Source organism: Macrotis lagotis, chromosome 3, assembly GCF_037893015.1.
Source record: "Macrotis lagotis isolate mMagLag1 chromosome 3, bilby.v1.9.chrom.fasta, whole genome shotgun sequence".
Classification (NCBI taxonomy): domain Eukaryota; kingdom Metazoa; phylum Chordata; class Mammalia; order Peramelemorphia; family Peramelidae; genus Macrotis; species Macrotis lagotis.
The window spans coordinates 151,187,548-151,210,877 of record NC_133660.1 but is presented as its reverse complement, the minus strand read 5'-3'; the positions used below and the strand labels follow the sequence as shown (position 1 = coordinate 151,210,877).

The 23,330-nt window shown below is 31.3% G+C and overlaps 1 protein-coding gene across 2 annotated transcripts in view; it reads right to left on the bottom strand.

The window, feature by feature from the left end:
• Nucleotides 1–5,383: 5,383 nt before the first annotated feature.
• The window catches only part of TECRL (trans-2,3-enoyl-CoA reductase like), a 175,764-nt gene continuing 157,817 nt past the window's right edge, over nt 5,384–23,330 (bottom strand). Inside the window, exons 5-8 of one of the 2 annotated variants that reach the window (XM_074229344.1) lie at nt 18,065–18,180; nt 14,370–14,475; nt 9,529–9,601; nt 5,384–6,312 (exon numbers count right to left, since the gene is read on the bottom strand). In XM_074229344.1, the coding sequence (XP_074085445.1) occupies nt 6,221–6,312; nt 9,529–9,601; nt 14,370–14,475; nt 18,065–18,180 (387 nt within the window). In that variant the 3' untranslated portion in view covers nt 5,384–6,220. The remainder of the gene's footprint in view (nt 6,313–9,528; nt 9,602–14,369; nt 14,476–18,064; nt 18,181–23,330) is intronic. The other variant, XM_074229343.1, reaches the window with a different exon arrangement.

Sequence of the window (23,330 nt, the reverse complement as noted above, 5' to 3'; positions counted from 1 at the left end):
GATATTCTTTTTGTGAGATAAAGCCTGAACAATCACAGAATAGTTTGCCTATTGCCTTAGAACCCTGAATAATGAATCCTTGGTGCTTAATCTCTTTCAGTAGCCCCACTGGTAAACAGACATTATACAATACTGCTTTCTTCTTGAACTAGTTTTTTTTTTTTTTTTTTCCTGATAGGGAATGAACTTGAACCTGTTATTGAAATTCCAAAATTATTGTGGGAACACCAGGAAAAACTGACTTTTGTTGTTTCAGGGGCCCAGGGAATTTTGATCCATTCCAAGTGTGATGAGATAAATGGAGATATATTATCTCACTTCCAGGTGTATCACAGTGATCCCCTGTAATTTTATTCCTTATTCCATAGGAAAATAACATGCCTTACATGTAAGATCAAACATAAAATTCTTTGTTTGCCTTTACGATTTGTCCTCTTTCTACCATTTATTCTACTTTATATTCTCTCTCTCTTTCTCTGTCTCTCTCTCTCTCTCTCTCTCTCTCTATATATATATATATATATATACACATATATATATATATATATATATATATATATATATATATATATATATGCAGCCAAGCTGATCTACTTGTTATTCCTCATAATATAATGCATCTTTCAATTCTCAATGTCTCTTCATTGTTTGGGAAGATGTTCTGCACTTCAGCATCTTAAAAACCCTAATTTCCTCCAAATTTCAGATAAAAAATAATTATCATTTAAGTCTCATGTTCTATATAAATTCCTCCCAAATGCCACCAGGTACTAATGACTACCCTGTGAAATTAAAGATTTTGAATACAGTGTACTTGAGTGTTATAATATACTTACATATATACATGGTGTACCCTCCAAGAAAATGTAAATTGTTTGAGAGCAAGATGTTTTATTTTTAATTTGAGTTTCCATTAGCAAAGCCCCTGGACACTTTTTTTTGGGGGGGGGATTCATATTTATAGACTAAGCTTGCTGAAATCAAAGAAGGAAAACAGCAATTGGATATGATGACATTTATATTATTGCAGTTGTTACTAATGTACAGTGTATCCAAATGCTCCCACATTCCTTGCTCAGGAATATATAACAACTGCTTGTTATTTGTCTTCACATCTTATTTATTCTGTTTCTAAGGCAATCATTTATAATGTTTGCTCTTCTCAAAGTAAACTTCCATTAACTAATTGTGATCTTATTTATTCTTGATATAAACAGGGACCTAATTTCCTCAGTCTTGGTCAGTAATTGATGCCATAAAGTTACCAAAAAATCTTGGGAGATTTGTGGAAGAGAAAAATCATTATATGCTCAACAGATTTTCATATCTATAATTCAATAACTATATTGAGGGAACTTAAACTGTGGAAAATCACTTTGGGAATAGCTTGCATTCTGACTTTGTCACTGCAGCCTGGAGAGGATTCTGTTTGTTTCGTTTCCTCTAAAAATTGCTCCTGGGGTTATGGTGATTAACAAAGGATTCTAGGCAAAGAAAATGATTAGATTCTATTAAGGGAAATAATATTGCTCACATTCCTTTGGGAGTCATGATGATCTCTTTGCTGCAAGGAATAGAGGCAGAGTCAAACTTCTTAGTGTTATAGGACAATAGAAGCCATATTCATTTTATCTTCTTCCCATTCTGACTTCTTTAAGAGTCAAAAGACAAGGATTTCTGAGCTATTGTGAATGGTTAACACATGGGAAGTTTTGGGTAAAAATACAATTCTTTGAGATCCCAGATTTTTGGAAGTATGCTATATTTTCTAATTCTTATTTGTCTCCTTATCACTGAGCCAAGAGAAAGACTCATATACCAGAATTCCTTTTCCTTTACTTACTAGAATGGAAGGGGAAATTTTCCTCACTGTACAGAATATCTGAGGAGAAAATGGGCATGTAGGAAAATATTATGATTATCTCTGCTTGGGAATATAAGAGCTTAAAGTTTTCCTTTTCATTGTCTTTTTGTATATTAAAAACTGCACTGATTGGGAGGAAGGAAAGGGAATAAAGTTTAACTAGCATCTCCCATATGTAAACACTACTATAAGTTCTTTATGATAGTTATTTCACTTTGTCTTCTTAACAACTCTGGAGATAGTGATATGATCCTCATTTTAATATGAGTAAATTAAGTAAAATGAGTTTAAGTGACTTCTCCAGGGTCACATAGCTAATAAGAATCTAATTGCAAATACATGTCTATATTACCCACAAAAGGGAGATGACCACAGTCAATATAATAGCAGATTATTTCATATTGTCACATTTCATCAATATTCTTTCCATATGTTGGAAATCAGAAAAAAAAGGAAAAAAAATTAAGTTGAATACCAAAGCAATGCCACCATCTTGAAAAGAATGTTTGTTCCCTACTAATGGATAAAGATCTAGGCAGATTTCTTTTGCATGTAAACTGAAAGATACTTAGTCTAGTAGCTTGAGTGCAGAACACCACCTGCTAAGTCATATATTGCTCTCAGTGTAAACATAAATCTCTTGACTAGAATTTTTAGTATAAGCAGATTTTGCTCCCAGACAACAACCTACATATTTATGCTATGTGTGTGTGTGTGTGTACTACACATCTATTCTCATGCTGTGGAGTTGATTTAGAATTTTCACAAGCCAAGAAGAGGGAATAGCATGTACAAATATTCTTGATAGTAAAGAATAAGGCACAGTTGTGGAATAGTGGGTACAGTAATCTGATTTGTCAGGAGCAAATGGTACCTGTAGAGAAATAGTAGGAAAAGAAATAGGAAACAATAGCTTGAACCAGACTTTGGAGAGTCTTAAATGTCAGGCAAGGGACTTGGATTTTATTTAAAAGACAAAGCTGAGCTACTGTTGTTTTGATAAAATGGGAAGTGACAAGATGAGTGTAGCACACTGCTAAACTGGTAATAGTCTATAGAGGAGGAGCTTACCAGTTAGATGGGTATTTTTAGTTCAATCAAGAGGACCCAAGATTCTACATTGGGGAAGTGACTAAAGCAAGAGTTAGGAGACATATTCAAGATAGCAAATGAGAGTAGAATTATCAAATATGCATGACTGTATGGAGGCAGAAGAGTTAAGGAAAGTACATTCTTTTCTAGTCATTGTTATGGACTGGCACTGACATTAGAGGCAGCCAGACAGACTAATGAAGAGAGCAATTCACCTCGCGTCAGAAATCCCTAAGTTCATATGTGCCCTCAGAAAATTAGTAGTTGAGTAATCTTTGACAAACCACTCAAGTTCTCTGTGAAATGGAAATAATACCACCTAAGTTACTGTGAAAATCATGAGATTATATATATATATATATATATATATATATAGATATATAATGTATGTCTTTGTAAACCTACAAGTATATATAAATGGTTGATATCCTAATTTTAAGATTTTACAATTGGATAGATGTTTGGATGTCTGGCAATAATAGGGAAATCAATAGGAGAAACATTATTTTGAGGGTTAAAAATGATATATTCTATTTGGAGAGCTGACATGTAGTTAGAATTTTGCAGAAATTATGTAGATAAAGATGTTTATTAGTCTTTGGAATTGTAAGACTAGACTGAAGCTTGGGAGAGAGAGAGAAGGAGTAGAGATATAAATTTTGTAGGTGTCAATAGAAACAAATTACAAGAGATGTTGAAGTTAGACAAAAAGAAGAGTGTTGACTATAGTATTAGATAGTGAACAAATATTTGAAGTAAGAGGATGCAGAGGAAGTAGAAAAAAAGAGAAGCAAGGATCAGAAAGAGAAGAGTCAGTGACAAGAAAAAAAGATAGAATTGTAAGGTCAACAGTGATACAAAGTGAGAAATACTTTGCATTTAAAATCATGAGTGCTTGTTCTGTTTAATGGTGGTAGCAAAATCCAAAACATAATATGCTAAAAAGTGAATGATGTCTGGGAAAATAGAAGCCATAAGACTATGATAAAATGATAAAAAGAAAAGAAAATATCAAAGGTGTAGGAAGACTGAGAGAAGATTTCGTTAAATTAATCAGGACCTGAAGATCACTAGCTGAAGAGGAAGTATTTACTGGATATGATAGAGAGATATATTCTCATTGAAACTATGTTCCACAAGAAACTGGAGTAGCTGGATGCAGGCATTCACAGTAAAAGACAAGGAAAGCAAGATAAAAATATTAAAACTGGGGATAATCTAAATTAGTGAACTGTTATTTTATTTGGATATTTTGCTTGGATGTTTTGCTTAATGTATATCTGTCTGAGTATGCACATAAACAAATGTACATATAATATATATATATATATATATATATATTATATGTAGTCTGTGAAATTTTCCAATTATATTTTATTTAGGCAAATTATTATATTCCATTAATTAATGCTAATATTCCATCTGAACACACAAACACACACATCTAGTAGTAAGAGAAAAGCAACTAAAACATGCCAAGTACCTAAGTGCTTCAATTAAACAAGGAATTTGTTGGTAGTTAATCCAAGATCATGAAATCTGTAATCAAGGCAGATAAACAAAAGGAGATAAGGGGCTTTTAGATTACAGATGAACTGGAGCAGAGTTTGAAACATCTGGCAAAAAATTGTTTTCTGAGGTCTCAGGGCTCATATCTTTTGAAACATGCTCATTGTAGGTAATCAAGGGTTGACTATACAATTTACGAAAGAAAGTCATCTAGACAAAAAATAAATAAATGATTCTCCAAAGAAAATGATTTTTCTGGTACTTTTAAGTTAATGCAAGAAAACCTTAAGTTAAAAAAAATTGTTGTCTTTTATACCAGAATAATGACTAATAACAGACTTTTTCTCACAAATGTATAGCATCAGTGATCAGTTAAGATTATGACATATAACCAGTATAAGGTTATAAATGGAAACTTTTTGTATTTAGACTTTGAGAAATTTAAATTACTTATTGTATATTTTCCTCATTCTATTAAAAGGAAGAAAAAGTTCTATTTATTCCTTTAATTATTATATTACATATTTTAAAACATTTTATTTTGGAAATACTGCTTATGCTTTTGAAAAAATAATTTTGTGTTTATTCTAGTCATGACAGATATTACACAAACATACATACATAACCATTTAACTCAGTATATCTATATGTATAGTCCAGATATTTAATTTTATAATAATTTAGTGTATTTTGTCAATATTATAATGATCTAATTTTTTTTACATTTTCAGATTTTATTTACAGCAAAATAGTTAGAATCATGCATGTTCAGTGAAAACACTGAAAAAAATGTGAGAAATCATTATATATATGGAAAAGATATTTTTTTCCTTAAAGAAAGCATATGCAATGTCTAAAACTCTTGCAACATTTATGGAGAACATGAAGTGCAAAAAAAAGAATGCAAGTAGTAGCTATGCATTTTCAATTAGTTATAGATTTTAGTTGCATATGTTTTATAAATACATTTGGACTATTGCAAGGTTAAACAGGGCACTGTTGGAAATAGGAATAAAGTGACAAAAGTTGAAATCTAAGAAGTAACATGTTTTCTTGGGCCTGAAATAAATGCCTATAGTCAGGGGAAAACAGATATATAAAATATGCAATGACCTAAAGAGAGGATAAACAACAACATGTATCCATAATGTAATAGACTATACTTGAGTGTAAGAGGACTGGTAATTCAGGGAACAGGCAAATTCTACTTCAGACAGGGTTAATCATAATATTGTCTTGAATTACAAGAGGTTTTAGATATCTACATCTATTGCCACCCATATTAATGGACCTTTTAAAGACACGAGCTTATAAACTTGCAAAGAATTAGTCATTGTTTAGTACCAATATTAAAAAGAATGAATAACATTATTTCAAACAACTATTTTTTCTCTTTCTCAAGCAATGATATATTTCTTTTCCATATGGCTATCTGAGTATCCTATGACTATTAGAATGCTATTTATCTGTGTCAGAAGCCTCCTCACTCACTACCAAGGTACAATAGATATTTAATAAATACTTGAAAACTGAATATAGTTTATCCTATATTGGAGAACCCCTACTTACTTTTCATACAGGTATTGTAGTTTTCTGATTTCTATTCAGAAAGAAAACAGTATTGGTAGGAAGACAGTTTTGGAACTATGACTTATGCTAGTTTTCATTCCCATCAATTTGATTATAACAAGACCATATTAATTACTCAGGTGCAATGTGGTCTAATAGTCTTCAATTAAAATAAATTCCTCAAAATTAACAAAGATTAAACAAGTAATATTCAAAAGAAATTTTGATACATACCAGAAAATTAAGGAGAGAAACTGTGACTTGCCTGTTTCCAAATGCTAGAAAATTGGAAAAATGAGAATTTTCTTAATAATGTTAACATTAATCAGAGAAATAGTAATGGCACAAAGGATAGAGAGTCAAATTCAGAATCAGGAAAACCTGAATTCAAATTGCATCACTTATGTGACCACAAGCAAATTACTTAACTTCTCAGTGTTCCTTTTATACATTGCAAACCAATGATTGATCATTGTTGGTAGCAGGAATTTCATCACCAAAAGGTCTTGATAGCAATGATACCAAAGATCCTGAATTAACATCTTTTCACTATCATCCCCTTAAAAAGTGAATCAAACTAGCTAGAAGCTCCAATACGTATGGAGAATAGATACTCCAAAATGCAGAATGTATCTAGCTATATGCTCATTATTACCAACAAGAACATATTTTTTCATAATTTCTAGGAGATTTCAATATGGAAACATCTCCAGACTGTAACTTATCTGTAACTTATAGATTAACAAGTTTGCCTGAGAAATAAAATATTCAGCTATTCAAGTTCACAAAGTTAGTATGCATCAGAATTAAAAAATCCATGTAGGAGAGTCTAGGTGGCGTAGTGGATAAAGCACTGGCCTTGGAGTCAGGAGTACCTGGGTTCAAATACGGTCTCAGACACTTAATAATTACCTAGCTGTGTGGCCTTGGGCACACTACTTAACCCTGTTTGCCTTGTAAAAACCTAAAAAAAAAAAAGAACTTATGTCTTCTTGACTCAAAGGATGGCATTATGGCATGACTGTTTTTGTGGATCAAGTTTAACCTTCTGTTTCATCACTATTTTCTGAAGTCTAATTTTGAATAATATTATGTTAAAGAGTAATAAAGTCTATTTTAACTGCTTAGATTTAAATATGTCTGAACACTTATCTGTTTTATAACATACACGCCTGTATTCAAAAAGTTATCCCTCAGCAGTTCAGAGAGTTAGGAGAACTGTATTAGCCTGGCTATGGACAATATTATCCCCATCCAGAGGAAGAAAAACAAAACAAAACAAACACACACAAAAAACAACTCTTCAGAATCTGATGCACACTTTATAAAAATTATCTTATATGTATCTCTTTTCCATAATCCTAATTTCTCATAATGAAAATAACTAATTTGTAAACAGCTTTATCAAAAAATTGTATACATAATGCTAATGCTGCTGAAGGGAGGTGGGGTGGCAAGGGAGGCTGGAAGGAAATTTTGTAATTTAAAAACATACATGTTTATATGGATGAAAATAAATAAATATATAAATACATTTATTAAAATTTCTTTCCCTTTACATGGACCATAGATGATAGGCACTAGAGATACCTCTCCTTCCCCAGTATGTTAACTGGTCCTTTGGAGTTTAAAGATATTTATTTTACTTTGAAATGAATTGAACAAAAATGTTTTTAAAAAAATACTTTTCTTCTGAATCAAATAGAATGAAAGAGGTAAAAAGAAAGATATCTCTGATTTTCCTCAGCATCTTTCCCTCACTATTCTCCCTAACCCCTCACCATCAAGATAAATATTTGTAACAGTATTGGAGGAAAGGTAGCAAAATGAAAATGAAAAGTCATTCTATATTCCTTTCTTATTACTTATTCTATTCCTTACAATGAGGATATAAAACTGTGTGAATAATAGCAGATGCCAGGGCACCCTGATAGACTCTGCATTAGGTATCTTAGAAGAGCTAGAAAGGCTATTGACTTTCCCAAAAGAAATTTCCAAGTCTTAGTTGAATTGATGTTCCAGTTAAATATATTCCATTTGCCTCATAATGCCTCTGTAGATTTTTCTGTTTTTAGTTTATTTTAAAATAAAAGAACATAGTTGAAGATGTCAACTTTTACAAGAAAAAATTAGTATTGATGCTTTAGATACAGACATACTCTTGATTCCCACTGGAGCTTTCACAAGAAATGAAGATTTCCCTTTTAGTTAAATTTAAAATTTATCTAAATCCCAACACCTTGGTTTATAAAGTTCCAATCTGCTATCATCTAAGAATAACAGCAGCAATAGCAGCATTAATAACAGCAACAACAACAAAAATCTTTTTAATAAGTCCTATTTTAAACTCTCGTGGTTATATAAAGCACCGTGTAATTTAAACAAATGCATTAATAAATTCAGCTTTCCTAAATAATTTGTGTACCTGGCATCTATAAGAAACAGTATAAATGGCAAATGTGTTATTGAATATTTGACTCAGGGTATGGCTAAACAATATTTATTCTCATTATTATTATTGGGAATTATTCTCATTATGAATACTCTCTTCACTGATACAGATTTGCTAACTCACCTATAACTTTCAAGACAGAGGTCTAGAGACATTACCCAGGCGTGGGTAATGCTCAATTCTTACATAAAATATATAAGAATTACATAATTCCATAAGGCAGGCCTTCCTGTCTTCAAGGATGCCACTTTATACACATGAACATATATGCATGCACACACAAGCGCACAGACAAAGACACTCCCAGTGAATGAAAAATGAAGTAGTACTGCATAACTCAGAGTATTGGAATTGGAATTAGAATGAAAAAAATGGTACTAGATTTTTCAATCCTTTAAGTCTTTCAGTTATGGAGGACAAGTTATAATCAACCTTAGTGAAAGGAATTTTAACAGCAGTAGTTTTTTGGATTGATTAATTCGAAATTCCTTCAATATTAGTGTTTCTGAATGTATATATATATATATATATATATATATATATATATTATACATTTATATATGTATATATTTGGATACATCACATATATGTACCTATATAATTGTTCAGTAGATCAATATCTTTATGTATATCATTGCCTATCAATAGTACCATGAGTTGGACATGGTGGAGTGTAGTTAGGGAAATTATAGTAAAATGCCATTGGTAGAGAGAAGGAATTATAGTATTCAAACTCTTTTCTCTTCATATACTCTTTTACACTAATAATGCTGGACATTTCATCACATTCTGTCTCCTTTCTAGTATTTGCAAAAAGAAAGGAAAAGAGGAAGAGACAACTAAGAGTAGAACCTTCGCCTATTTGCTATTATGTCATACCCTAATTTTTAGTAGTTCTGGTAAAAGTTTCATTGGTGAAATATGTGGAATTAATTACCTGGAATGATTCTTTGGATTATCTATTAATTTTATTTACCATTACTAAGCATAACTGAAAATTAACTGGAAAAGAAATCTCAGGTTTTCATTCAATACTACATACTTGGAGGTGTGTACCAAGGGTGATTAATGTAGTATGCAATCCAAGAAGTGAATCCCCAGTAAAAGGCACATCCCTATAAGGAAAACACAAATATATTTGAAATATAATTAAATACAAATTATATTTGAAATATAATTAAAATAAACATGGAAATGAATACATCATTTGAAACCCTGCTAGCATATTATTAATCCTGACAATTTCTAGCTTCATGCATTTTATTGTAATCTTCTAAGACCTTTTGTAATTAATAAATTTATTTTTAATCCTAGACTTATTTTAAAAATTAAAAAAATTATTTCTAATTTAGAAGTGAGAATTATATACCAATAAAGAAAATATAATTTACCTCTTAAAAGGCAATCAATTAAAGGGTAAATCACCAACACAATAATTTTTAGACTAACATCAGAAAAATCCTATGGCAGCTTAATGATATGTGATCAAACTCATGAAAAGGGAAGGTTATCAAAAGGGAAAATAGCACTATTCTTGGATAATGGTTTCTAAAAATACTTCAGTCTCTTCCCTCAGTACTAAAATTTTGTTCTACTCAAATCTAGAAAAACTTAAAAGCTAAATTGAATATGGCTTCATATTGAGACAGTTTCTCTCAAGAAAGTTGAAAAACTAATATTTCATTTGTATGACATTTGAAAGGAAATGAGTTTAATTTCCTAGATAAGTAAAGCATAACAAATTAAAATAGAAAATTTTCTTTTTAGAAAAATTTTTAGTTTTTCATTATTAATTTCTTTCAAATATATCTATCAAATCTGTGTGCTATAGTAGCATATATACAATAGCACTAGATATAATATTGATATATATTGTATATACATAAGTGAATATACATATTTGTATATAAACATGTATCCATTCATCCATCAGTATATCTTTATACATATCTACATACCTACACATACATGCACATATGTTTGGGTATGTGTGTGTGCATGTGTAGGTGTGTATATATATTTTTAAAATGTGTTTTAAAAATCCTACTCTTTTTTTATTATGACAAGAGGGAAATCTGAATTATTGACATCTTTACTGGTGAACTACTTTCTCTGGAAGGTCCTACGAAGTTGGAAAAGTTTTTCATTAGGACTGCTGTCAAAGAATCTTCCTTAAAGATGCGCACCAATGAAAGTTTGTCAACTCATTTTTGTTGTTGTTGTTATATCAACTCATGGAATCAAATGGGGAAATGATAATTTTGTTAAAAAGAGTACCCATTTTAGAATCAGAAGACCTGAATTCAAATCTCAACTCTGATGGTTACTGCCCTATGTCATCTTAGGAAAGTTGTATTCCATCTCTGGCTCCAGTTTCCTCATCCATAAAATATGGTTTTGTACTAAATGACTTCTAAGATCCCTTACAGTTCAAAGCTATGATCTTATTATAACTGATGTTTTACTCTGTGAAATCATTACAGTGAAATGAAACATAAAACTAGTCAACAAGCATGCAATAAGAAGCTACTACCTGCCAACCACTGAGCTAATGGTGACTTTGAAAATTAAGTACAGGATGCAAAGATGATTTTAAAGTTTCTTGGAGTTTGTGTTTGGAGGCTGTTTCTACCTAAACGATATAATACTTAAATGCCTTCTAGTTTTTGTACCTATCTTTCCATCTCCCCTCTTGCCTTCAATCTTTAGTTAATGGAGGGAATATTTATTTAAGTAATTCATGCACACACACACACACACACACACACACACACACACACGTACAGACATGCACACAAATGCACACAAAGAGTCACCCCTCTGTTCATCTTAGAATACAGTGGAAGATAATTTTCCAAAGAGTTTGGGCTTTGGAGTTCAAGGACCTAGGTTTCATTCCCAACTGTCATTTACAAACTGTATGATTTGGGGCAAGTCATTTCTCTTTCCTGGAAATCTGGAAACAGAGGGTTGAATTAGCTGACTTCTCACATCCTTTCCAGATTAAAATCTACGATCATTTATTGTTTTTGTTATTATCCTCTATTACTAATTTTATTTTTCTAAGCTCCTTTGGTCTCTAAAACCAGGCATAAAAACAGTTTCAAATTATGTGTAAAATAAGAATAAAGAGCCTCTTATTTTACAACTGTTGTATCTTTATGCATCATGTCCTTTGACTGCTCAAAGATCCTTTCTTTAATATTAAAAGATTTCAACATTCTTTGTGTTTTTCAATTATGTTTCAGATCGAGTCAGTCAAGGATGATATCTCTAGGTCAGTGAAATATATTAGCTAACAATTTATGAGAGCCCTTTAGTAGAATTTCCCATAGTTTCCTAACCTGTAAATTGGGGAGTAATAATAATACAACCTAATTCTCGACTCTTGTTGGAAGAGCAAATGAAACAATATCTGTAAACACCTAGCACAGTCTCTAGCAAATGTAAGTATTATATAAATGCTAAATATATATATATAATTATTATTAATCAATATCATTCTCAAGAAGAGAATTTAGTTCAGGAATTAATGATACTAGTTCATATTTTCACAGCTAATTAAAAAAGCAAATATTAGAATATGTGCTATAGAATATTAATTTAAGTAATTCTATGAATTTAATATTAAATTCTATCTTCTTATTACTTACTACATTACTATCTTCAAAACTACATTTTAATTCCTTGAGCAATTGAGATAATTTTAGAACTGTAAGTATTGGGAGAAAATATTTAGTGGACAAAAATGATAACATTTTTATATTATGAATTAGATAAAATTCACAGATTATTTTGGAGTGTGGCAGTATTTTGTTTAATCCAATATTGAGCATTTTAAATAAATTTCACCAGTAGATATTCACTGAAACCTTAAGAAAGTATTATGCTCAAATCCATGTCAACACATGTAATATTTTACACACACTGACAACACATAATTTATAAACATATATGCATATATATTTATATACATGTTATAATATATGAGTATATTCGTTTTATATTTTTATGTATCCTTTGAAAATCTTCACATTTTCATTGAAATTTATCAGCCAAAATGAAATTTCAATGAAATTTAAAAGCCAAACATAATTCATCACAATAATATTCTCAAGTTATCTGTTCATTTCAATTACTACTCTCTAGCAAAGACCCTGATATATACACTACATGCCTTAAAAAGGTTTAATAAATAGAATCTATTTTACTAGTATATAGTTTAATAAGAGGTGATAAGGATTGGAAAAGGATGGGTAATTTCATTGATATAGGGAAATCACAGAGGAAGAACCCCTATCAGTGCAGGTCAGTACCTCCTTTGTAGCAAAGAGTTTCAGACAGTGACCCATTATCATTTAACCATACATAATTTAAACAGATCCTAACTAAATTTCCCAAATCTTTTAGAATATGACATATGAATAAACTATAATGGTAAAAATAATTGTATTTGACTTTGGTAATTTGCAACTTAGCAATGTCTCAAAAGGAAATATTAAAAATATAGCTCATTATAACATGTTTTGGATGTAAAATCTTGAGAAGATTGATGTAAAATTTAAATTACTGATGAGGAAAATTGCAAAATTATTATTTTTTGAGTGAAAAAATCTGTTATAAGTTGTTTCTGTTGTTATAAATATTGGTTAGATGATCAAGCCACTCCTCCAAAACTTAGTTATTTCACAAACTATTTTAAGTATTTTAAGAACTCTTCTTAAGTATTTTTTTTACACATAAATTCATTCCTGGTTCTAACTTACCAGGAACACATTTTACCTCAGCTGTAGCATTAGAAATTAGGCAGTAGCCTGGGGATATTTCCAGTGAAAACACCTTCTGAAATGGAGAGGTATATACCAAGGAGATACCTGCAATCATAGTCACTTTTAAACCCCCTTTATAAATACAAAGAAAAATAATTTTACAAGTCACTTGCCCCTTCTCCAGAACTTTGTAAAAAGGAGAGCAGAGGACAGATTCTGTGACTAGGAGATAATTGATGGGTAGAAAACATTGAAAGAGGACTCTTGGAATAGGAGCTACAAAAGGGGACTTCCTGTTTTAATATCTTGTAACTAGCTAACTATGGAAATTTAGAGAAGAAAGTTATCAAATTATATCTATCTGATACCAAAGAAGTTACTCTTAATTCAGAGTTAAACCCATAAAAAAAAGAAGTAATTTCTACTGGAAGGTATTAAGTAATTAAGTAAATACCCTATTTTCCTGTTCATTATTTGGGTGGACAGCACAGAAACACAACTATATTCTTTAGAAATAGTACTCTACTTTTTTCCTAACTGCTAACAATGATCAGAATCTCAGCTTCAGGCTTCAAATAGGATCATACCTCTGATACCACAGTGCCACCTAGCATAAGTCTTTGTTAACTGAAAGGAAAGACTACTTTTTATCCATTATTATTCATATTTACCACTGAATCATATTTATAAAAGCCATTGGATTTGAATGTCAGTGCTTACAATCTTCAGAAGTTTGTTTGTTTTTCATGTATCTGTTTATGTAGCTTTTTAATTATTGTTTCTGTTTTTTGTTAGGTTGTTTGTGTTAGCTGTTTACAAACAGAACTTGTCAGTATGATTCCTTCTTACAGCCTTTAATCATTGCAAAACTGTCCAAATATATGATGCAAATCTACAATGATAGCTAGTCTAAACTAAAAATATATGTTTCACTCTTAGAGATGTGTTAGTACAAAACTTATTAGGTCTGCCAATAAATCAGTAAAGAACATCTAGTTTAAAGGAAAAGGATACTTTATTCCAATTAAATTTTGATATAGTCTAAATTTCAGGGACTTTTTCCTTTAACAAAAATATAACCAAAAAACAGAAAGAAAAGAGTATTTTTTCCCACCTTTATCAAATTTTTCAAAGGTGTGTGTTCTCCAGAAAGTTTATGAACAAATAATGTCTCTAGCACATAGCGGGCATAGTGTAAACAATGGCAGAAACAGGCCAAGCTGGAAAGAAAATAAGAAAAAAAGAAAAATTAAGATGTATGAAAATCCTACTTTCCTGTCTCTTCTATATTCTGATTTACTTTGCACATAACACATCCTTTCAGCCAAATACAAACTCCTATCATTGGGAAAGAGCCGGTTCTCAAGAGCTGTAACTTGAGATATAGTGGTAGTTCTGCTTAACAAGTCGTTTTTTCTAAAATTTCCTAAATGAGAAGAGCACAATAAATTTTATAGCAGCCATTGCATCTGTTACACTGCAACCTAGTTGATATACCCAGGCATAAATTAGTTAGGACACAGCTGTCTCATTGCTAGCTATCAGTATGAGGACTGCAAATGTGTGCATATCAAAATGCCTCAAGTTTTGAATAGACAACCTAGATGTCTAAAAAGTCTTGAGAACACATTCAGAATGCATTTGACATTTTATAATGTTCAGAATAGCTTCTGAAATGGTTTGGTCGGCCTTTTGCAAGGCCCATTGATGGGAGTAGGAGGAGGAGTTTGCCTTTCATTCCCTTCAGAGACAGAATGATCTTTGTTGTATCCTTTGCCTTATTAATTCATTGTGACAGCAGCTGGTTTTTTTTAGCTGTTCTGAGTTACACTGGGCTAGAATGACAGTTTCAGAATTTATTAGATTGATTTTCTTGAGGATTGTGAAATCATAATCAGTACTTTTGATTGAAGGAATGGAAGACTGTCTTTCTCACTGACAGTAATTCAAATTTTGCGACATAATTGAAAGGTATCTAATGCAAGAAGTTACTAATACTTTAGAGAACATTCTAGAGTCAAATATTAAGTACTTAAATGGGAAAACTATGTAGTATATGAGATGAACTTTTTGGCTTCCATGGGGAATTTATTTTATTAAAAAGTTATTGATTTCCTGTGAAATGCTGCTACTAATTTTATGCTAATACCATCAAAGGGGGCAAAATGTTTTAAAATAAAATATTAAGCTTCACTGTGCCTCTTTCTATTTGTGTGACCATGCACATTTCTCATCTTTAAGATGAGAGTATTGGGTTAAAGGATCTTGAAGTCCCTTCTTTCTCCAGATACTATTTTCCTTCTCTTCTTCCTAACTTTTTTCCGGTTCATTGGTGTTTAGAATTGCTCTCTAAGCAGGAGGATAAAGGAGAATGAAGACAGGACAATTCAGGAAAGATTGGTAGAGTGATTATTAATCCCTCAGATCCAAATTGTAAGAAAGGAATTGATGTAAATAAGGATGAAAAAGCAGGTGGGAATCAAATGGCAGAGCGTCTTAAGGGCAAGAAAAAGACATTGTATTTTATATTATATGTAATATGAAGACATTGGAGATTTTCAATAATGAACAGGGAGTATGGTGAGATCTTTGAAAAGATTTTTCTTGAAACTATATGGTAGATGGCTCCGTATACAGACCTTCTTTATGGCATACAGGTATACCAATAATCTCAAAAGCTATTCTATTAGAGTCCCTGTATTTTAATACTTTATATTACACTGGAAATGCTTCAACTATGGGCTCAGCAATAGAATTATGTCTATTCAGTGTCAAGCCTAATTAAGTATGACGAGGCTCATAAAAAGTGAGATGTACAAGAGGAGAAAAAGGTAAGTTTTCAGAAAGATTACAAAAATGACAAATTTATGTTAATATCAAAATTTAAGAGAATATTTGAGGATTGAAACTGAAGAGATTGAAAAATACTGATAAAAATGGAAAGATTTGTCATTAACATCATAATAAGTTATTCTCTCCTAACCACTTTTACTCCATATAATCAGACTTCCTGAGTGGGCATGAGGAAATTACTGGAAATATTTCTATAGAAAACCAATATGGGAAAACAATTTTGACTTATTTAAAAATATTACATATATACCAGAGGCCTGAGACACTGGTGATGAATTATTAGACCATGCCAACTCAAAACACAGAGAAAAATGTAAAATGATCTATAGACCATTCTGTTTTACAGTGATGGTGGCATAATGGTTAGAAAGAGTATGATAATTGTAAAATTTCCAGATAAATTTATAATCATGAACTTAACTATTGGCAATCAAAAAAAAAAAGATTCTTGAACAGAAAAGTGAAAAGACTGCAGGGGATAATGAATTGTTTCCATCTTTATATTTTTATTATAAGTAAAACCAGAAACCAAGGGGAAGTTGAAATTAACTCACAGGATGACTCAAAAGTTCTCCTTAGGGAGGCAAATAAAAAGGTGAATAAGTTGGTTTTATTTTGAGTACAAACATCATTTTGCAGAAGATGAGATGATTTTTGCACTCATCATCAGCACTTTTTAAAAGATCATTATAAAATAATTAGTACTTACACACCCACACATCATTAGTTGTCACAGGGTGAAAGGAGATCTAGAATCTCTACAAAGAATGACAAACTCTTCCAATTAAACCAATCTATCCTTTTAATACTTGTTGTTTGGTACAAAGGTGAAAGGGAGGTCATTTAAAATATGTTGAAAATTTTAGCACAAGAAGTTAAAAGTTAGGGAGGTGAGAAGTCTTGTGATCTATTATAAAAAGAGTCAGGATGTATGGGACATGGTAAACAATAACAATATCTTTATGAAAAAAATGGAATTATTTCTTAAAAGATGAGAAATAACCTGCTATTATCATGGAGTTATTTCTGAATTAGCTATCTTCTGTATAGTCAAATCATCAGTTTATCAGACAAAAGTAAAAAAAATAATACAAAATTAAAATAATACAAATATATTTTAGTTCATTAAAATATATCCAACTTGATCTGTTTAAATGGCCTATTAATGAATAGGCCATTGATCTAAGGAAAGATATTGATACCAATTACCATTTTTCCAAAAAAAAATATAAAACCAATGCACACCAATTATGAGAATGATAAGACCTCCAAAAGTCTTAACTTTTACTATAATCAGAAAACTCTTGCATTCTTGTGCAAGAGGGAAATTGTGGCCACAAAGAACAAAGATATGATAGATAGCTGTCAAAATACCATTAGGATACACCCTGTTTTCGAGCGAAGGTGGCAGCAACCAAGCTCTGTCCTGAGTTTGGCATAACAGGAATCATTTACTTTCTACTTCTTGATGAACTCATTCATAGTCATATCCATGAATTGTTTCATATAGTTATTGTATTGCATTTAAAAGTTACAAGAGTTCTCTGAAGTCAAATAAATATCTGCAAAACTCATGCTCTGCTCTAGAAGCCCAGCTGTGAATCAAACTCAGTTCATTGTTGTTGTTACCCCTTATTTTCCGGGCTATAGTTCACTGTGTATTGAGATTTGTGCACACTACATTAGGTACCCTAGGAGAGGGGTCCCTGATACATGTGTCTGGTTTCCTTTCTTGCTTTGTAAATTCTTTCGTCACTATAGAAAATAAATTCTATCTTTGTTTCTACACAATTGTGTTATATTCCTTTGAAAAGTAAAAACATATTTAGCATGATGCCATTACACATCCTATAGAAAAAATATTTTATTAAATTATTGATTCACTATTCTGACATTTAGCCATTATGCATCTTCTCAGCATTTTGTGCATCTCAGATTCTCAGATTTATCACTTACTGTACCACTGGGTGGCGCGATCTTCTGGAACTCTCCTTTGCATCATAAATATATGTGAACCGCATGTAAAAGATGAGATAGATTAGCAGAGGCCCAGTGTATTCAGCCATAAAAACCTGGAAAAAGAAAAAGAGTGATTATACATCAAATCATGTCATATATTTTAAGAAATGCCATTTTGAGATTTTGTGTGTTTATGTAGAAGATGAAAAACACTATGAAATGATACAATAGAAAAATGAAATAGAATCAGAGGACTTAGATTTAAATTCTGGTTCTTATTTTTTCTCCTGCAGGGATATACCACAAATTACTTATAATTTTGGGGGACTCAGTCTCCTTGCTTTAAAATTAAGGGTACAGATGAATCAGTGGTGTTAAACAAGTAGATATGGAATAAAAATACAGCATAATAAGGGAGAAAACTGTAAATTAACATTATCAATATTACATTGAATTTTTGCTCATTGGGTTAAATATTTCCCCATTATATTTTAATTTAGACCCTAGTATCACTTCATAATTTGACACCTCTGTAATACATGATCTGTTATAGCTACAATCAATTGCCCCATAACACTGTCACCTATACTATATCAATATTTTGTAGATCTGGAGAAATTCTTTAAAAATATTCCTACTCCCAAATGTGAGCCTGAACCAGTGCCTATAATTCTCAGTATTAACATAACAATGTAGTTTTTAGTTTTTAGTTTTCACTTATTTATTTTTTTCAGAAGAATCAATCTCAAGCTACAAACATTTGTCCTTATTTTTTGAAAATAGTACACACTTAATAAGGTCTTTTTAAAAATTGAATTGAAAGTCCACTTATACAAAGTGGAATTAATAATTTTAATTAATACTTTATGTATCCAGATACATGTTATGAAAGTTTTCAACACTTATCCATATACTTATGCATATTTTTAAGTTACATAATTTCCTTCCAGCCTTCCTTCCTACTCCCCTCCCCTCAGTAGCAAACAGTCTGGTGAATATTGTACATGCACATTTGTGTTAAACATATTTACAGATTAGTCATTTTCAGTATGAGGAATTAGGATTAAGGAAAAAGAAAGAAAACCATGGGAGAGGAAAGAAATATATAAGAGAAATTTTCTAAAAAGTGAATATAGTATTCATTCATATTCTGAAGGGTTTTTTTTTTGGTTTGTTTTGTTTTGCTTCCTCTGGGGATAGCATTGAGAGCAGCTGCATCCATCAGGGTTGATCATCTCCCAATATTGTTAATGTGTATAATCTTCTCCTGGTTCTGTTCCCTTTGCTCAGCAACACATTCTATAATTAATTCCATGCTTCTCTAGAGTCTGACCATTCATGTCTTCTTATAGAACAATAGTATTCCACAATATTAATATACCATAATTTGTTCAACTGTTTCCCAATTAGTGGTCATCTTCTCAATTTCCAATTCTTTGCTATTCCAAAAACAACTACTAATTGGAATTGCTAGGTCAAAGGGAATAACAGTTTTATTGTTCCATGGGCATATAATTAGGAATTTTTTAAAGATAAAAATGTATAAATCAGTTCAAGAACATTTTCTCAGAATATATTATATACAAGGCAATGTGATTGGGTCTCCAGAGTCAAAGACTAAATGAAACAGTTCCTGTTTCATAAGCCTAAAGTTTACATAATCTCTGAAACTTATAATGTATACATGGATAGAATTTGAGAATGGTGTTTGCAATATTAAGAAGGGAGTTAAAGAGAAAAATTTTCATAGATAATTGATTACTATAAGTTAAACTATTCGGTAAGCTAAGGATGCTAAGAGCCTGTGCAAGTTCATAAAATAGGAGATGGAATGCTGAAGACCATGAAGAGAAAGAGAAGGAAAAGAAATAAAAGGAGGGGAAAGCAGAGGAGGAGAACAAGAGCAAGAAGAAACAAAATAACAATAACAAGAATAAAAATGAAAAGGAGAACAAGAATGAGAAAAACCAAAAGAAGAACTAGAAAGCAGAGGAGGAGAACAAGAACAAGAAAGAAGAGTAGAAGAAGAAGGAAAAGGAGAAGGAGAAGTTAGTTGGAAGAGATGAAGAAGAAAGGGGGAGAGGAGGAGGAGGATGAAGAGGAAACATTATTCCCCCAAAATACTTTTGTTAAGAAAGCTTTGAAATACAAACAGAACCACAAAATTCAGATGGATTTTTCCTGAATCAAAGGTCACATCACAAAAGGAGAAGCACCATACAAAGGGGTTAACTATATCCTGGCAATCTGTAAAATTGTTTACCAAAAGAATACAAAGTGAAGTTGAATTAATTTCTAACCATCAAACAATGAATAATTGAAACTTAACTGAAGTCAAGTTGTCAAGCAATCATTAAGTGCCTTCTATGGGTCAGTTTATGTATTCATAACATAATCGAAGATAATTCCTGTTTCTTAGAAGTTCACAAATCACTAACACTTTTATGTTGCAAATTAGAACAGAATATCATGTCACTGTCACTTTATTATAAAGACTGTTACCTTGATGAACTGGAAATTTCACAAACTTGTGAGCTTTCTCTAACCAATACGATTACAATCTGAATGCTTTCTTTCTTTGCTTTTTTTAAACATGCTTTCTGATAAGTTCTCCAAGAAGTACACATTTAATAAATTAGAAAATTTCTATTGTTTCTTTTTTTTACTTTACCAATTTTCTCTTAACTTTTTTTTTCCTGATTACAAAGAAAACCAAGTTTCATCAGTTTTATTTATCAACTCATTTTATCATCATTGTGCCATTCCAATATGTTAACTATCATCAGAGCTCCCAGATCTGGTAAAATTTATATTCGTTATTTAAAATGTTGTCAATTCTTTTGTCTAACCTAATTTTTCATGGTCTTCAGTCTTGGTTGCTTTCCTTTTGATGAATTTGAGATTGTCACTAGTGTGGAGCTAGCCATAGAACATGTTGCTCCAGATTTGATCTGACAAGTGAAAAGTAGAGCAGGACTATCACCTACATTATTCTATACACTATATTTCTATTATGGCAGTTTAAGTTCAAATTACTTTTTACATTGCTCTTTGGAACCTCTCACAAACCTAAACATAGAGAGGGAAGGATTAAAGCGTTTTTTGTTGTTGTTTTGGTTTGGTTCCTTTTAGGGGTGGCAGTGGGAGTGAAAGAGCATTCTGTAGAGGACATTTTCCTGGCCATTTGTAAATGTTTTAGGTTTACAACTATTTCTTTGCTTTATGGATGATTAATTAATTGAGTTTTTCTCCAAAACTCCACATGTAATTTTGGACATTTAGTACAATCCCTCCTTCTCCGATGGTTCATCCTTAACACAGTGCTCCAATTCATAAATTAGAAGGAGGATGGTTCCTGTTCTGATCTACATTTTAAGATTGTTAGAATGATCAAATAATCATAGATTTAGAACAGGAATAGAGACCATTACCTCAATTCCCTCCTCAGTTTTCAAGGGTAGGGTAGAATTGTTAAAGCTGGAAGTTTTCAAAGTAATAAACATCCGAAAGTAGATTTGAATGCAAATTTTCTAATTCCAAGTAGAGTGTTCTTTATCATACAGCTTCCAGAAAAAAATAGCTAACATTTCTATAGCACTTTAAGGTTTGCAAAGAAGTTTGCTATTTTTTTGTCTTATGTGCAGCAAGTTTTTGAGATAGGTGCTCTAATTATTTCCATTTTAGAGACTGATAAAGTGAAGCTCAGATAGATTGAATGATTAGACCATGGCCACATACTAAATTTCTGAGGCAAGCTGTTAAATCATTTTTTATACCACTTCCAACACTTGACTAATCTAAGTTTCCAGAAGTTACTTTCTAAGGTGGCTGCTCACCTCAGCAGCTTGCAATTTGTAGAAATTGAATGAAATACAAAGTTCTTTCACCTAGGAATTTATTTTTTGTTCCTATGAATATATATAACTTCATCAATGGAACTACATTTCATGATAAGAATGGATATTACTATTCTGTGCATTATTCATTTCCAATAAATTATATACAATTATAGTTATGGACATAGAGGCAGACTTCAAATCTGAGAGCACCTGAATTCAAGTGCTGCTTCTCACAAAACTGGCTGTGTGTGCCTGAGCAAGCCAATTAATCTCTCTCTCTCTCTCTCTCTCTCTCTCTCTCTCTCTCTCTCTCTCTCTCTTTATATTTTATTTATTTTTATCTAGGAAACTCCTATGCCTTGCATTGGTATAGAATGTCTCCTTATCTGGTAATCTTATAGTAATGAAAATTAGAGGTCCAATCCTTACCCTATCCATAATGGCTATGGCAGTTCAGAGAGTTTTAAGTTGTGTTCTCTTGGAATAATATATTCTATTCAAATCAATCCAATTCAATTAAATAAATATTTAGTAATTCTTCGCTTCTTTGTGCCAAGCATCCTGTTTGAGGTGCAGGGAATATGATGACAAAAATAAAAAAAAATGCTGTCCCTATTTATTTTATATTCTATCTTATATACTACGGGTATTGATATAGTTATATGAATCATTTATCAGATGACATGAAATATGATATTTTAAAGAACTGAAATAAAGTAGTTAAAGCTTGAATAAGAAGAAGCAAAGGAAATATCTATAAAATGGTGGAAAGCAAGTTTATATGTGACACCACAGTGATTATCCCTGGGTAATCAGAATTCAGCATAAAAACACTTGCAAGTTGCAGATGAGGAGGTGTTAAGAAAGGCAAAGCTTATGAAAGAAGAAAGTAACTTAATGAAAGAATGTGGAAGTGGCTTTCTCTTTTGTAAATCTATTTATGCAGATATTATGTAAATATAATGAATGATCCTTAAAACCCAGTCAAAGACTGATTTTCCTGGTTGAATAAATAAATGCTGCAAATGATTATTTTTTTGAAAAGAAGTAATGTTCTCTATTTTATTTTTCCCTTCTTTCACCATAGAATGATATTTTAACAAATAAATAGATTGGGTGACTATGGACTTGAATAGGGAAAAATATCTGCCAATGTCTTCAAAGGTTCAAAATTTTTCATGATCATTACAGATCAGTGATCAACATTATAAAAGATTTCCACGATTCTGAATACCTTTGAAATGAAAATAATTTTCTCTAATTCCTGCTACTCCTTGGATGTAGGTTAGGCTTTAAAAAGAAGAGTATTAACTTTTTTTTAGGTCACCAATATATCACGTTATGTTCTTCTACTAAAGATCTATTATGTTCAATTGGCCTAAATAGTATGCAAAGAATCTCAAAAGTATGAAGGATTTCCAGAA